The 15793-nt window shown below is 35.5% G+C and overlaps 1 protein-coding gene across 2 annotated transcripts in view; it reads left to right on the forward strand.

The window, feature by feature from the left end:
• The window catches only part of cacna1hb (calcium channel, voltage-dependent, T type, alpha 1H subunit b), a 51457-nt gene that overhangs the window by 14019 nt on the left and 21645 nt on the right, over positions 1–15793 (forward strand). The window contains exons 8-17 of one of the 2 annotated variants that reach the window (XM_084402037.1): positions 2503–2852; positions 4769–4920; positions 5017–5202; positions 6572–6689; positions 8540–8695; positions 10393–10477; positions 10559–10746; positions 13790–14128; positions 14715–14815; positions 14928–15051. In XM_084402037.1, the coding sequence (XP_084258163.1) occupies positions 2503–2852; positions 4769–4920; positions 5017–5202; positions 6572–6689; positions 8540–8695; positions 10393–10477; positions 10559–10746; positions 13790–14128; positions 14715–14815; positions 14928–15051 (1799 nt within the window). Of the gene's footprint in view, positions 1–2502; positions 2853–4768; positions 5203–6571; positions 6690–8539; positions 8696–10392; positions 10478–10558; positions 10747–13789; positions 14129–14714; positions 14816–14927; positions 15052–15793 lie in introns of both variants that reach the window. The other variant, XM_084402036.1, reaches the window with a different exon arrangement.

Here is a 15793-nt window from a genome sequence, read left to right on the forward strand (position 1 = left end):
GATTTCTAAAAAAAAAACATTCCAAATTTGTTTAAACTGTCTTTATATACCAATACATAATTAAAATGTAAGTACTCTGAAAAAGAAAATATAAAAATCGAGTGACTGTAGACCTTTTAATCTGCAATAAACACAGCTCATTATTTCCATTCACTCCCACCCCCTCCCTTCTGAGCTCCTTCCAAAGCGACGCCCCCAAAACACATGAACGCGCGACGCCAAACGCTCAGGCTCAGCTGGAAGACGCATTTATTACCTGAGACGAGTGGAGAGGAAGGAGCGCAGTACATACAGTGACATCATGTCAGAATCACATGTAATAAAATACCTAACTTTATCACTATGAATATAAACAAATAAGATTTCTTTTAGTACTCACTATCAAGCTAGCATATCGATAATGGTAAAGTTTCATTCGGTAACGAGCTATATTTATAAGGCAAAACTAAAAACAGGTTGCATTGATACACGTTTTTCCATTACCATCAGTTACACTGTGATGAAGGTGAATTTCGTGTAAGATTTATAACATATACGGTGTTTTGCATGTAAGAGTTTCCATGATGAAAACATTGTTGACTCTAATGAAGACTAACGTACACTCCGAGTCCGGAGACAAGTACCGCATCGTCGGTTCGAGGACAGGTCCGGGGTTGAGGGCGAAGCAGAGGAGGTCGTTCAAGAGTGCGGGCAGGGTCCGAGGAAGTCGTTTTTGCCTTGTTTGCCTTCGCTGACTGCATATGCAGGTGCTTTGAGCTGAATATTTCCGGGAACGGTGACATGTGATGAGTACACGCAGGGCAGCGCGCGCAGTGGGGCTCGGGCACGAGACATGAAGGCATCTGATTGGTTCTTTACATTCGCACTGAATGGCAGTGATTGGTCAGAGTTTTTACTGTCCTGCAGCTGCTACAGAGGTCTGATTTTTTTCATTCCTTTTTCTGAACACATAATGTATTGACTACTCTCAGGATGGAAGGACCATTTCACCCAGTATAAAAAAAGTGTTTCTGAACAGGATTACCTACCCTACCTTTAAAGGTACAAATACTTTTTGGGCCACTGTACATACTGTAAAACTTAAGTAGAAATGATGCAATTTTAATGCAAAAACTGAAGTGTTTTGGGCCTGCTGTCTTGACTTTGGGTTGTGGATTAAAAGTAAATTCTGTCTCTGGGGTTTTAACTTAATAACATAGATAATGAAATACTTTCTTTTTTTTTTCTTTAGCTTTGCGCACTTGTCATGCCCTAATAATTCCAAATTGAATTGAGGGAACCGTCTGCACAAACACACACTCTGTCTAGTCATTATTTTTGTGCCTCTTGACTTTTGCCTGAAATTACTGTACCTGGTGAGGAAGCCTTGCGATTTTCAACATTTTGGTCAAAATATATTCATAACTTTAATTTGTTTTAACTTCTAAAGTACATTCCTTTCCACACTTTTCTGTGCAATTGCATAGATATTGCAAAACTTAAGAATGCAATATGTGGTCCGGTTGCTCTTAGACAGGTGTTATTTTTTATATATTTAAAAAGAAAAATTGATTCCCATAATTGCATTTATTCCTGTAATTGCCTGTGATTGATTTGGTACTCAAGAAACATTTCTTATTATTATCAGTGTTGAAAGCAGCTGCTATATAAATATTGTTGTGGAAACCTTATTACGTTTTGTTTTTTTAAGAATATAAAGTTCAAAAGTACTTTTTCTTGATAAACAAAATGACTCTTACCCTAAATTTTATTTTTAGGAAACAGGATGTTTGGTGGAACATATCAGCAGACTTCTGCAAATACCATTTAAAATGTTAAAACTCTGATAGCTCCCTCTATGGTGTTATTTTATAGGCCAGTAGCCATATATTATTACCACACAATAAATGTTGTGTTCTGACAAAGACAGTAAACGGTAGAATTGCCTTTTTTTTTTTATGCTAAAAGCTATAAAATCATAGAGAAATTCAGTTTGATCCCTTTAGGGTAATTAAAGGATTGGTGCCAAATTTTAGGTTGGTGTCCTCCATCTGTTTGAAATGATCAACAGATATATTAATCGTAAATCATAAATATGTTGGAGATGATCAAAGCTCAGTCCCAGCAGATGGGTCTCAAAAAGCAGGTGTAGACAGACTTTGCCCTGATTACAAAATAGAGACAGTATCGATCACTATTGTCATAGCAAATCACAGAGCATGTGTGTTAAAGACACGTGCCTGCAGTGCCCTAAACTGGAATCAATTCACTAATGCGCCACTGGATTGTCTAATTATTAGGTTGCATTTGGAGAATTTGGACATAATGTGGGTGGCTGGGGCTAGTCATACTATTTACTCAAGCGATCGTAGTCGTGGGGTTGATATTATTGAGAGTTAGTTTCTATAGACACATAAGAAAGCAAGCATTGTGTAAACTGGGCCTTATTACTGACATCCAATGTGACAACTTGCCCCAGGCCTACTCATGTGTAATATAAATAACCGTTGTCCTTCACTGCAGGTGTGTATCCAGGGACCTGTTTGAGTGTGTGTGCGGACAGCAGGGTGGGGCTGGTGTCTTCAGAGTCATCCTCCTGCCCAATTTGCGCCCAGGAAAGTGACGGCGTTATTTGCGACTCCAACGGTGAATCGGACCCAGAGAAGCAGGGGCCAGACGTCAGCTCGGAACAGGGCAAAAGAAACCAAGATATGGGAGAAAAGGAGTCTGGGAATGTGAACTGTGTGTGTGTGTGCTTTCATTATGCCAGAGCCATTTTGAGGCGGATTGTGGACAGCAAGTACTTCAACAGAGGGATAATGATAGCAATCCTTATCAATACACTCAGCATGGGTGTGGAGTACCATGAACAGGTGAAAACAATACACTCATTTATACACAAATCACAAATGAGATCTCAATATCTGAGTTGTTTCTAATAGACATTGGAGAGATTAAATGGAGACTTTTGCTCAAGTATCCTGCAGTTTTAAAAGAGATCTCTACAATATGTAACCTAATTATACAAATATTTAAACTAAAACTATAAACTAACTATAAACTATAATCTTTTCCACACAATTAAATTGAGCTTTTTCAAGAATAATAATAATAATTATTATTATTATTTTTAATATTTTACTGGACCAAATCTTAATTCTTATTTTAAATACAACAACATCCTTCTGAACATACAACAACAACAACAATTATTGTTATTAGTATAGTAGTAGTAGTAGTAGTAATTTTAGTAGTAGATTTTATTTTATTATTATTTAAACATCCAATAATAATTATGAATTTTTTATTTTAACATTATTATTATTATTATTATATTTTTAATATTCTACTGGACCAAAGCTTAATCCTTATTTTCAATACAATCAATCAAAAACAAATCCTTTTGAACATACAACAATAATAATAATAATAATTATTATTATTATTATTATTATTATTATTAATGCTATTATTATTATTATTAGTTTTATTATTGTTTTTATTTTATTATAATTTAAACATACAATAAGAATTTATTTTTATTTTAACATGATGATGATTATTATTATTGTATGTTTATAAGGATTTGTTCAAGTGTTGTTGTATTGGAAATAAGGACTATGTTTTTAGTAGGGTACTTTTATTAAATAAATCATGCAATTAAATGAATGGATGTTGTTAAATAAATAAAAAATATCATATCATCTGAATCTGTGCATCTTATAAACAAATATTATTATTAATGTAGTCCTAATTCAAATGGAAAATGTTCTATTTCAAGTTCTGTTTTACACATTTAAACTGATTGCATGCTGTAAAAAAATAATTGTTTTTCATTTCCTTTAAGTTTTATGATAAACATCTAAGACAAAGTTGATACCTAAATGAAACATAACCATAATGAGAATCTCAGATTTTTAGCAATACAGTTTTCCTCTAGTGTCATCGCTGGCATATACTGTACACGTAAATACCCTAGTGTCAGAAAAACACTCACTGTAACACAAAGTGATCACACACTGCTGTTTGCGCTGTGATTGTATGCATGTTTATGGCTTATATTGAATTTAATGAACCCCCTTGGTTAGGATTAGTGTGTCTGTGTGACACAGAGAGGCAGTCAGAGATTAACCGGTTTGAGGCAGAGGACATTCACACTGTTGCCAGGGAAATGATTATTTACATTACAGTAGACACGGTTAATAACAGCGCCTGCTCTTCCTCGGAAAGAAATAAACCCACATGGCGAGAAAGAGAAGAAGCACAAATACAATGTCATGCTAGTAACAACACTGTAGTTAATCTTTTGTATAAGTTCATGTCAGGACCGTATGTGTTACAGATATGAATGATACCTCAAATCATGCGCTTGTAGAAGTATTACTTACTTTTCTGAGTAATTGGACTGCATTTTTTCATCTGGTGGACAAAAAAAACAGGCTAAAAGATCATATGAAGAGTTCAGATGCAAAAGCCTCTAAGTGCCATCTGAAATTTTCTTCTAGAATGATAATTTTTATCAAGCTCGTATATTTAAGTTCAGTAATTTCACTTAAATGACAATGAATAGGTCATTTTCATTGGCTTTTAAGTGAAATTACTGAACTTAAATATACAAGCTTGATAAAAATGATAATTTTAGAATAAAATTTCAGATGGCACTTAGAGGCTTTTGCATCTGAACTCTTCATATAGACCTGCATGTTCACACAAATATGCATTGGTTGGCTATGACATATGACATAAAACTCGAGTAGTATTGCATATTCTTCTTGTCTTTTTCTTTTAGCCGGAGGAGCTGACAGACGTGCTGGAGATCAGTAACATCGTCTTCACTAGTTTGTTTGCGTTAGAGATGCTCCTGAAGCTTTCGGCCTGCGGTCCGTTCAACTACATCAGCAACCCCTACAACATCTTCGACGGGATCATCGTTATCATCAGGTTCTGTGCCGTTCGCTGTCCTTTACGCTCGGATTCTTTTGTTGTGAATTCATTGTATGTTTTGACCACACGTGTTCTGTCTGCTGGTTTCTGCAGTGTGTGTGAGATCGTTGGACAAGGGGACGGAGGGTTTTCGGTTTTGAGGACGTTCCGTTTGCTCAGGGTGCTAAAGCTGGTGCGGTTCCTCCCCGCTCTGCGCAGACAGCTGGTGGTACTGATGAAGACCATGGACAATGTGGCCACCTTCTGCATGCTGCTGATGCTCTTCATCTTCATCTTTAGGTTTGAATGAAAGTGCTTCCATTATAAAAACAAGAGTGTAGTATTGACTGAAAGCAAATGAGTCTTATTACATGTAGACCACAACACTGTCCTAACCAGATGCGACACGATAAGATTCCAGCGACAAGCAATTTGTCTGTTCACGCCAGATGTGTCACATGACTATGAAACCCAACAAAATCAATCAAAAATCACAGCCAATCAGAAGAGCGTGTGGGCGGAGTCACTGCACTCACGCAAACACACTGGACTCGCAATGAAATTGATAAGCACATAATCAGATTCAGTAATATTACCCCATTTTAACATTATTAAAAAATACATACATCATGTTATGTGATTATTATTATTTTTTCTTAGACCATAATCTTAAAGTAGCAAGAGGTCTTTATATACCGTGACATATATTCAAGTGTAACGGAATATTGAAAAAGAACTTGGTTTTATGCATTGGCTTTTCAGGTCCAGTTATGACATTTCGATTAAACATAAGGGTCCAAACATTTTTTTTTAAATAAAACATACACAGATTAATTCTTTAAAATATGATCTGTAATATGTATTTAGAAATACATTTCATGCTGACTTTAAATATGTGGTTACAGCCATGCAAATTATTATTAATAACCCTCAAGCATAACATTATTTCAATCCCATTACAGTGAGTTTGGAATTAATATGCTCATAATTTCACAATACTCAAGTACCAGTGTTATTTTAATATAGTAATTTTAATATCATTAGATATACTATTATAGTTTTTAATATTTTGAATTTTATTTTAATATTTTCTGTTTTATTTTATTTAAAGTTTTAGTAATTTTGTTGTGTTTTATCAGTTTTTGTGATTTTTAAATATGTCTGTAAAGTTTTTATTAAACTTTAGTTTTTAGTTCATTTCCTTTTAGTAGTTCAACTTAAACTAAATGAAAATAAGAAATGTTGCCTTAGAAACTAGCTGAAATGAAATATTAGTTGTATAATTTATTTTATGTCAGGTCATTTTTTATGGTTTTAGTTTTAGTTAACGATAATAAAGCTGTCAGGTACTCATGAAAACATTAATTCAGCTTCCGAGTCATAGTGGTACATTTCATCCATAACTAGCAAATATCAGCCTTTTCGAAGTGAAAGTATGATATTTTTGTTCTGTATCTTGACAATTATATCAGTGGTAAATTGGACACAATTGGACACACTTTCCTGAAAATGACCCTGATATTCTTGCATCATGTAATGCATCAGACATTTTGTTTTTGAAAACATTTTCTCTCTCTCTCTCTCTCTCTCTCTCTCTCTCTCTCTCTCTCTCTCTCTCTCTCTCTCTGTCTCTCTCTCTCTCTCTCTCTCTCTCTCCTTCTGTGTTTAGTATACTGGGAATGCATCTGTTTGGGTGTAAGTTTACTCTACGTTTGGAGAATGGAGACACGGTGTCTGATAGGAAGAACTTTGACTCACTCCTCTGGGCCATCGTCACCGTTTTCCAGGTCAGAAAAAGTTCACAAACTGTTTAATAAACAATATATGGATGTCATTTATTTTTTTCAGAGGTAGAAATATTTCAGGGAGAACTACTTATTCTACTTATTAAGTAACACAAAAGTCCTCTTTAGTGAATGATAAAACATACAACTATTTTTTTGAAGCTGCTGTTCCTGAAATCCCCACATTTCGCTGACCACTGAGAGTCTATAGGTCACTAAACTGACGCTTGAACTTACAGCAGCTTACAGCAGCTTGTATTCATTTAAAGTCCAGAAATCTATTTTTTAGTCTTCGGAGACAAGCTTTAAATACTCACTCCTCAATGCGGGAACAGCAGCATTTTGCAAAAGTGCTGAGGCAAGGGACTGTGGGTATTTAGCCTCCCTTAAATTAAGGAACAGATCCTTGCGTCATCTCATTTTTGAAGCTGTACATTTATATTTATGATTTGAAAATCATTTCCTAAACTATAATTTTTCTTCTCCGTTCTACATTATAATACCAATAAAAAGCCTCACGTATGCTCTATTATGAGTGTGTGTGTGCTTATGTACGTATATATCAGTCTTACTTTTAAGACTGGGATTATTCAAACTTCTACAAGTTGTGTCAGAGTTGAAATTGCTGAGGTCATCAAATCCTGCCCTATAATATTGCAGACAAGATGAGGTCATCAGCCCTCTCCCTGCAGTATTGGGCAGTGTGATGAGGTCACCGGGGGTGACACTTGTGCAAATACTGATATGATGCTGTATTAACTCCAGGCCCTGAGGGAAGCCACCGGAGTCAGGGTTTCTTCTGTACCGGGAGCCTTTAATTTCCCTAATCTCTATTTCTGTCGGTGTGTGTGTGTGCGTTTGTAAGCAGAATATAAACTCCAGACTGAACCTGCTGTGTTTCCTCTGTTCTAAATCAGTCTGCAGGAAGAGGCAGAGATGGGTTCAGGTTCTGTTGTGAATGTGTGAAAAACAAACTACACAAAGTTTCTTTGCATTTGCAGTTGAATTTTAAATGAGGCAACAACAAAAAATAAATAAAGTTTACATTTGTTTTACTTGGTGTAAAAATACCTCTTAGTCAAATCACTCTTTAGTGTAAACATCATAAATAGTTTGCTACTTTGCTTGGGCTAATATTTTTTGTTAATTATAAATGTTAATTTGTGTGTGTGTGTGTGTGTGTGTGTGTGTGTGTGTGTGTGTGTGTGTGTGTGTGTGTGTGTGTGTGTGTGTGTGTGTGTGTGTGTGTGTGTGTGTGTGTGTGTGTGTGTGTGTGTGTGTGTGTGTGTGTGTGTGTGTGTGTGTGTGGAAATAGTGTGTTTTAAAGAAAATTTCATGCTGGGTAAACTTTGCAATTTGTGTTGCAAAATTAAAATAGAATTTTACCTGCATTTTTTTAAACACCTTCTTCTCCTTCTTCTTGTGTATTTTTAAGGAAAGGATATTTTCATGCCAGATAAACTTTGCGGTCGTTAAAATGAAACACAAATATGTTATAATAATAGTAATTTGGAATACCTGTAGATTAAATATTGTAAATCTGGTCAGTTTGATGAAGTCAGAAACATTCTGTGGGCAGTGAGTGATGTCATTTCTCAAACTGATTTTATTTTTTTTAAGACAATTTTGTAAATATGCAATCACCAATTATATAGATTTTTGTTAAAATTGAGAAATTCTGATTCTTTCAAGGTACGTTGTATACATAGAGGTGTTGTTGTAATTAATAAATTATATTTAGATGTTTTTAATAGCGTTTAGATAAAGGTGTTTATTTCTGATTAGATGTAATTTGCCTGCTCACAGTGTGAGACAATAGTTTAAAAAGTGAAATTCGTCCTGTGTCTCGACAGATTTTGACCCAGGAGGACTGGAATGTGGTTCTGTATAACGGCATGGCCTCCACCTCCCCATTGGCCGCTCTGTACTTTGTGGCCTTGATGACCTTTGGGAATTACGTCCTCTTCAACTTACTGGTTGCCATCTTAGTAGAGGGCTTCCAAGCTGAGGTAAGATGCCAGATGTTGAGCTACTTGAAATGTTTTGCTTAAAAAGTGTGCTTGTGATATCTTTGATATTTTGCATCTAATGCGATGACATTGTACACTCTAAATACTTTGTGGGGCTACTACTGTAACAAACTCGCTGAAACTTCTTCCTCTGCTTTTCAACATCTGCGCGAATCCTCCGCACGAGTGAATTAGATGTGGCCATATTGCATTTAATTGAGTTTCCAAGAGGGAATTGTTCAAGTTAAGAGTAAGATGTTATCAGAGGACTGGAATTATTGCACTGTAACTCAATTACAGCACAGTAACCGTTGTGCACACCATGAAAAAAGGGATTTCCTTTGAGCACACATGGAAATGAACAAAAACACGCGCTTGTTTCTTTTCGTTATTGGTGTCACATCAAAGAGATTGATTGTGTGGATCGGTGTATGTTTGGCTTGTGTGTGTAATTTTGATGTAGATGAGACGCATCTGTAGTGTATAAGCGCAGGCGCCGGGCTGCAGCTGGTGTGATAGGAACACGCTTTCACTCAAACCTTCTGTTGTTCCTTTTTTTTCCTCTCTGTCTTTTATCTCTCTCTCTCTCTCTTTTGTCTGCAAGGTAATATCACACACTGGACACTTCTCACACAATACGCCAGTACACATTTACACACACTTTTCCTGTTGTTACTCAGATGAAAATGCCAATTCTCATTCATTCACATTTTTTTCTCCACCATTTTCCATGGATTTACAATACGTTTTGGAGTACAAAGAAGCAAATCTCAATATCCATTGCTTGTGTGGCACAACTCCTCCAGGAAGTGTTTCTGGTTCGCTTTGGTATTGAACACCCACTTTTTACAATAAAATGAATTCCTTGTGGGTTTCTTTCCAGTGAAATATACTGTTTCATCCAGAAATACAGTAGTGGGCAAAAGTGATGTCCGGAGAGGATATTTGTTTTAAATGACCATCAAATTATGAATAAAATATTTAATATTTTTTAAATATGGTATTTATCTGACAGAATTATATATATTTTTTATTTTATATATAAAAGGCAAACTACAGTTACAGGTTTTATTTTACTGTGCAAAAAAAAAAGCATAGAAAAACAAGTGGCTCACTGCAGGAAAAAGCTAAAAAATTAAGTACAGCATAATCAGTTATTAACATTTAATTGGTTCTTTCTTGTTTTTTCATGTGTTCATAATTCCTTTGTATGACAGCCTGGGCAAAAATTATGTCTGCACAATTTGGCATGTTTCATTGCGTTATCACAAATAAAACAATTGACTCCAAGCACAACTATGCAATATGCTTACACAATCTTTATCAAACACTTAATAATATTTGAATGAAGGGTGAAGATGTCAATTTTCCTCGGCCAGACATCAGTTTTGACCACCTCTGTATGTCACATTTTAAAAGGTCTGAATGCCATTTCATGTTGATTTTAAATGCATTGGAATGGAAGTTTAATGACTCAGCGGGAAATAGGACGAGGAAAAAATGAAAAACATGTTAACTAAGCATGAAAGTAGAAGGTAGAGAGCTGCATACCCTTGAAAGAGCAAATGTTATTGTGTTTGTTCTGCATTTATTTATGCTGGCCTTGTGTTGTTTTGGCTGATATGAAAATGTAATCATTCATTATCATGAATTCTGAATTTCAGCCTTTAAATGTCATTTCTCTCTATCTCTTTCAGGGTGATGCTAGCAGATCAGACATTGATGATGACATGTCGTCTGACTATGGTGATGAGGACAAACTGAGAGAACTACTGAAATCAGGTGTGTGTGTGCTCCTGCATGTCTTTGTGCACAGCTGTTTGTGTGCTTTATTATTTTATGCTAATCTCTTGTTGAAATTAGGATCAGAGATGAAAATGCAGACATTAATGCCCATCTCCAACGGACACCTGGAACCTCGAGCGTCTATGCCACCTCACAACACACACATTCAACTCAACGCCACACCCAGAACTGAGGTGTCACACATCTACAGCCAATCACGGCGCAACAGCAACACCTCCACTGAACCCCATGACCAGAGATCCCTGGTGAGTAGGAAATGCCGTTACATGTAAACCTACACAAATAGTATTCATTTCAAAACAATTGAAATAAAATTATATAATCATATTAGAATTACCCCTTTTAAGGATTTTTTTCACACCAAGCATGAATATTAATTGCAAATTTTCAGCAAGAATTTTTTAAAACAAGAATTTTCCTTCTTCATTAGTGGTTTTACCATGGCATCTTATTGTTTTTATTGCCTTTATTGTTTTTTTGTATTGGATTTTTTGGTTTAATATTGAAACGTAGGGGTAGCCTAATACAGGACACATCTAGACATTTAGAACTTCACCTACCTGTTATATTTGAAACTAAAATAAATAAATACATAACCAAGTATGGATACATTAATAAATAAAATGTATGAAAATATTAAAATATGAAAAAAACAATACTGCTCTTCACCGCTATGATCAGTTGTATTTGTATCAGTACACACTGATGATGGCTTAGGCCGAAACGCGTCTGTGTGGACATGGTTACAATAAATGTATGAAATTATACCTTGAGAGTGCGGTTTTTCATCTTTATTTTTGATAACTTTTTTACTACTCGCACCCATAAATGATTTGGGAGTTGAGTGTGCCTGTTCTCAATATCAGCTGTATTAGCATCCATTACATATGCAAGTGCTAGCTGTTCATTAAAGGTGGGGTAATTCGTTTTTTAAAAATCCTAAAGCTCTTGCCCAGACATAACCCTTTATTTTCTAGTGATTTCTTCTGAGCTTTTCTCTTTTTTGTGTCTCATCTCTATTTCTGCAGTCTTTTTTCAGTTCAAATCTCCCTCTTGCTCGTTCTCTGTCCTCCACCGTCATACGCCCCCTACTGCTGATACACGCTTGTTGTTGTGTCGCCCGACTAACTTCCAAACAGCATATTTCAAAAACGACTTACCCCACCTTTAAATTATTTTAATGCAAGACGTGGAGAAAACGAACCACCCGATGCAAAGTAAATTACATTCAAACTGTTTAATGCATGGCTAGCCGTGGATTAACCTGCTTATACCATGGTCATTTGCCAAGTTAAAGCGGTTATTGATGTTTGCAGCGCTCAGTTTTAATTCAGACACAGGGATGAAGTAGTGCGTATGATTACATTTATTTTAATTAATGAATTATAGCATTTATTTGAATTATCGAGAGAGAGAGAGAGAGAGAGCGAGATGGGAAATGCGTGTGTGACTAATCTGCATCTGTGCAGCGTCTCACAACAAAGCCGTGAGTTTAATTCCTTCAAAAACAACTATATTACCCCCTTGTTGCTGAGAAATATAATGTAGCAAAGCTATTTTATTAATTTAAGTCACGTGCAGCGGTGGTGCAAACACATAAAACCCTGCTTCATTTATTGTGAGTAATGCTCAAGCAGGAATGTTGTTTTTGCGATCCAACCAGAGAGCGCTCCAGCGGAAGAAAGGTGCGAGCGTGGAGCAGAAGCAGAACAATAGTGTTTGGAATGGCTGTGAATGCACACAGGTTTTTTGTTTGCTGCGAATACATGCCTCAGTAATATAAGCAGTGAACAAGATTAAACGAACCCATCAAATTATGCACACCTGGAACTTCAATCATTTCAGTATGCAACAGGGACACCTTAAACTTTTGACCTGGAGCTACCTTCCAGCCAATCAGAATCAGACCATGGTGTAATAAATTATATATATGAATTTTGATTGTTATTAAACTTAATTCAATCTAAAATGTAATTAAATGTTATACATAGAATATATATATATATATTAGTGCTGTCAACGTTAACGCGTTAACGCATGCGATTAATTTTTGTCTGGTTTAACGTGTTAAAATATTTAACGCAATTAACGCAGCATCCGTCTTTTCTGCCATCCGTTGGCTAGCTTTACATTATATGATCACGCTCTTATTCATTTAAATGCTTTTAAACATTTCAAGCGCGGCAAGACAAAAGAGAAAGCGCTGTCTGTGAATGTCTTTATGTGACACACACACACACACACACACACACACACACACAATGCATAGACAGGGCGCCAGAATCCAGTTCTTTTTCGCGCTTGAACTAACAATAACAATCCCAAAATGTCAGTTTTGTCGATTATCCTCATAAGAGCAGTCTTAAATGATTTATATAAAGTCTAAAATGAACGAAGAGTTGCGAGAGAATGAGGCGCGCGTGTGAGATCCATAGACAGTACGGTATATAAACGGTGAGATCCGCGTGTCTGTCTGCTCTTAAAGGGACAGCAGCCAATAAAGCTTCCTGTCAGTAAAGTTAAAGAACAAAGGGAACAGAGAAAATGACTCACTGCTGTTGACTAAATAACTTTTGTAGCTTTAATAAGGATTAACTATTTAATTTATAGTTTATGCAGTGCAGACTGCATATAACTTTGATAACTTTATTACAGTATATTTCCTAACTGTTAAGACAGGAAGGGCATGAATAAATATGACATTTATTATGGGTTTATGTTAGCATTGTTTTAAGTTCACTTAAATTAAAAAGTGTTATATTTTTGAAGCCTAATAAATGTGAAAAAGAAAAAAAAATCAGTAGCTGTATTAATATCAGTAATACTGGCCTTCATTCATAAAAAGATGCCATTAAAAAATTATTTAAAATATACTGTCTTTATGTTGTTTCTACATTAATTTGATTAACTGAAATTATTACATTATAAAATATATTAAAAACGTACAAAAACATTTCTTTTTTTATTGCGATTAATTGCGATTAATCACAGAAAAAATGTGTGATTAATCTAGTTAAAGTTTTTAATCGATTGACAGCACTAATATATATATATATATATATATATATATATATATATATACTGTATATACTCTATATATAACATTTAATACAATTTTAGATTGAATTAAGTTTAATAACAATCAAAATTCAGTCATCTTGTAAATCTCTTCTATTTTTTCCTCACTATTCTATACATGTCAACTTATTGATTTTTGAATGATTCTTCCATACTGCACCATTGGTTGCATGCCATGATAAACTGCTACAATTTGCGTGTCTGTTGTAGTCCAGCCTTTGGGGAAGTCGCCGCTCCAGTTGGAACAGTCTTGGCCAGGCCCCCAGTCTAATAAGGCGTGCTCAGTCAAGAGATCGCGAGTCGCTGCTTTCTGGAGCGGGACAGGACAGCTTGGATGATAATCAATCAGATGATGGGAAATCCAGCAGGACCGGCAGTCTGGGCGGAGTGTCATGTCTAGGGTCCTTTGATTTTCCAGAGCTCTTGCAGGTTCCACGCCCATATTTGGAGTGCAATGGCAGATTAGATGGAGGTTATCCATCCTCTCCAAAAATTAAACACCCCGAGCCAACATCCACACAAGGGGCAGATGATGATGAATTTGAGGAGGTGGGACCTCTTCTTTAATCTTTTTTAATTTTTCCATTTTTTTTTATTATTTAATTATCTATCTATCTATCTATCTATCTATCTATCTATCTATCTATCTATCTATCTATCTATCTATCTATCTGTCTGTCTGTCTGTCTGTCTGTCTATCTATCTGTCTCTCTCTGTCTGTCTGTCTGTCTATCTATCTGTCTATCTCTCTCTCTGCCTGTCTGTCTATCTCTCTCTCTCGCTGTCTGTCTATCTATCTATCTCTCTCTGTCTGTCTATCTATCTATCTATCTGTCTCTCTGTCTATCTCTCTCTGTCTATCTATCTGTCTGTCTATCTATCTGTCTATCTCTGTCTATCTATCTATCTATCTGTCTCTGTCTGTGTCTGTCTATCTGTCTGTCTGTCGATCTATCTATCTATCTGTCTGTCTGTCTGTCTGTATGTCTGTCTGTCTCTCTGTCTATTACTTTAGCATCATTGTGGCAAGTTTTGCACCACTAAAGAAAAAACTTTAGAAAAAAACAACAACTTCTTTGTGTATTTTCCTTCTGCATCTTTCTTCTTCTTATCTGGTATTGTATGTTTTGTTTAGAGCTGGTGTCTCATTGTGAAGAGACTGTTGGAGCCGTATAAACCCCAGTGGTGCAATGACCATGAGGATTGGTCTCTTTATTTATTTTCCCCTCATAATAAGTGAGTAGCAACACAGAGAACCAGCCAACACACACATATGCACAACTAATGAATGCTGTGCTTGCACATTCTCATGCTATACACACGGCTGTTTCCCTCTCATTCTCTGCAGGTTCCGGATGCGCTGTCAGAAAGTCATCACTCATAAGATGTTTGATCATATTGTGCTCTTCTTTATCTTCTTCAACTGCATCACAATCGCTCTAGAGAGACCCGACATCCAGCCCGACAGCACGGTGAACACAATCACTACACTCATTTCCAGCACTTTCATTAAGCTCTATTATATATGTACACTACCATTCAAAAGTTTGTGTCTGTGAAATGTTTCATATTTTTGCATAATCTCATGCACAATCTCTTATGGCCCCCAAGGCTGCATTTATTTAATAAAAATGACTGTAAAACAGTAATAGTGTAAATGTTATAACGATCTATTTATTCCTGTGATGGCAAAGATACATTCTCAGCATCATGACCCCAGTCTTAAGTGTAACATGATCCTTCAGAAATCATTCTAATATTGATGCTCAAGAAACATTTCTTAATATTATCAATGTTGTGTTTATATTAGATTTTAGATTTGTATCATATATTTATATTTAGGTCATATATTTTTGGAAATATGTTTTTTTTCAGGATTCTTTGATGAGTAGAAAGTAAAAAAAAACAGCATTTATTTGAAATAAAATCATTGGTTAACAATATAAAAGTCTTTACTGTCACTTTTGATCAATCAAATGTATCCTTGCTAAATAAAAGTATTCATCTTTAAACCCATTATCATAATAAAAAAAGAAACCGACATACAACTTCAAAATTACAATAACCATTGTAACTCAGAAATGAAAATATACTGCACAATAAATACTTTAAAAAGCCAGTGGGTGACTTCTCATCAGAAGGAGAAACATGGTAGCATCTCAAAGCTGCTCTTGTATTGGTCTGTAATGAATATGGTGCATTCGTTGCTATTTT

Source organism: Rutilus rutilus, assembly GCF_951802725.1.
Source record: "Rutilus rutilus genome assembly, chromosome: 2".
In the NCBI taxonomy this organism is placed as follows: domain Eukaryota; kingdom Metazoa; phylum Chordata; class Actinopteri; order Cypriniformes; family Leuciscidae; genus Rutilus; species Rutilus rutilus.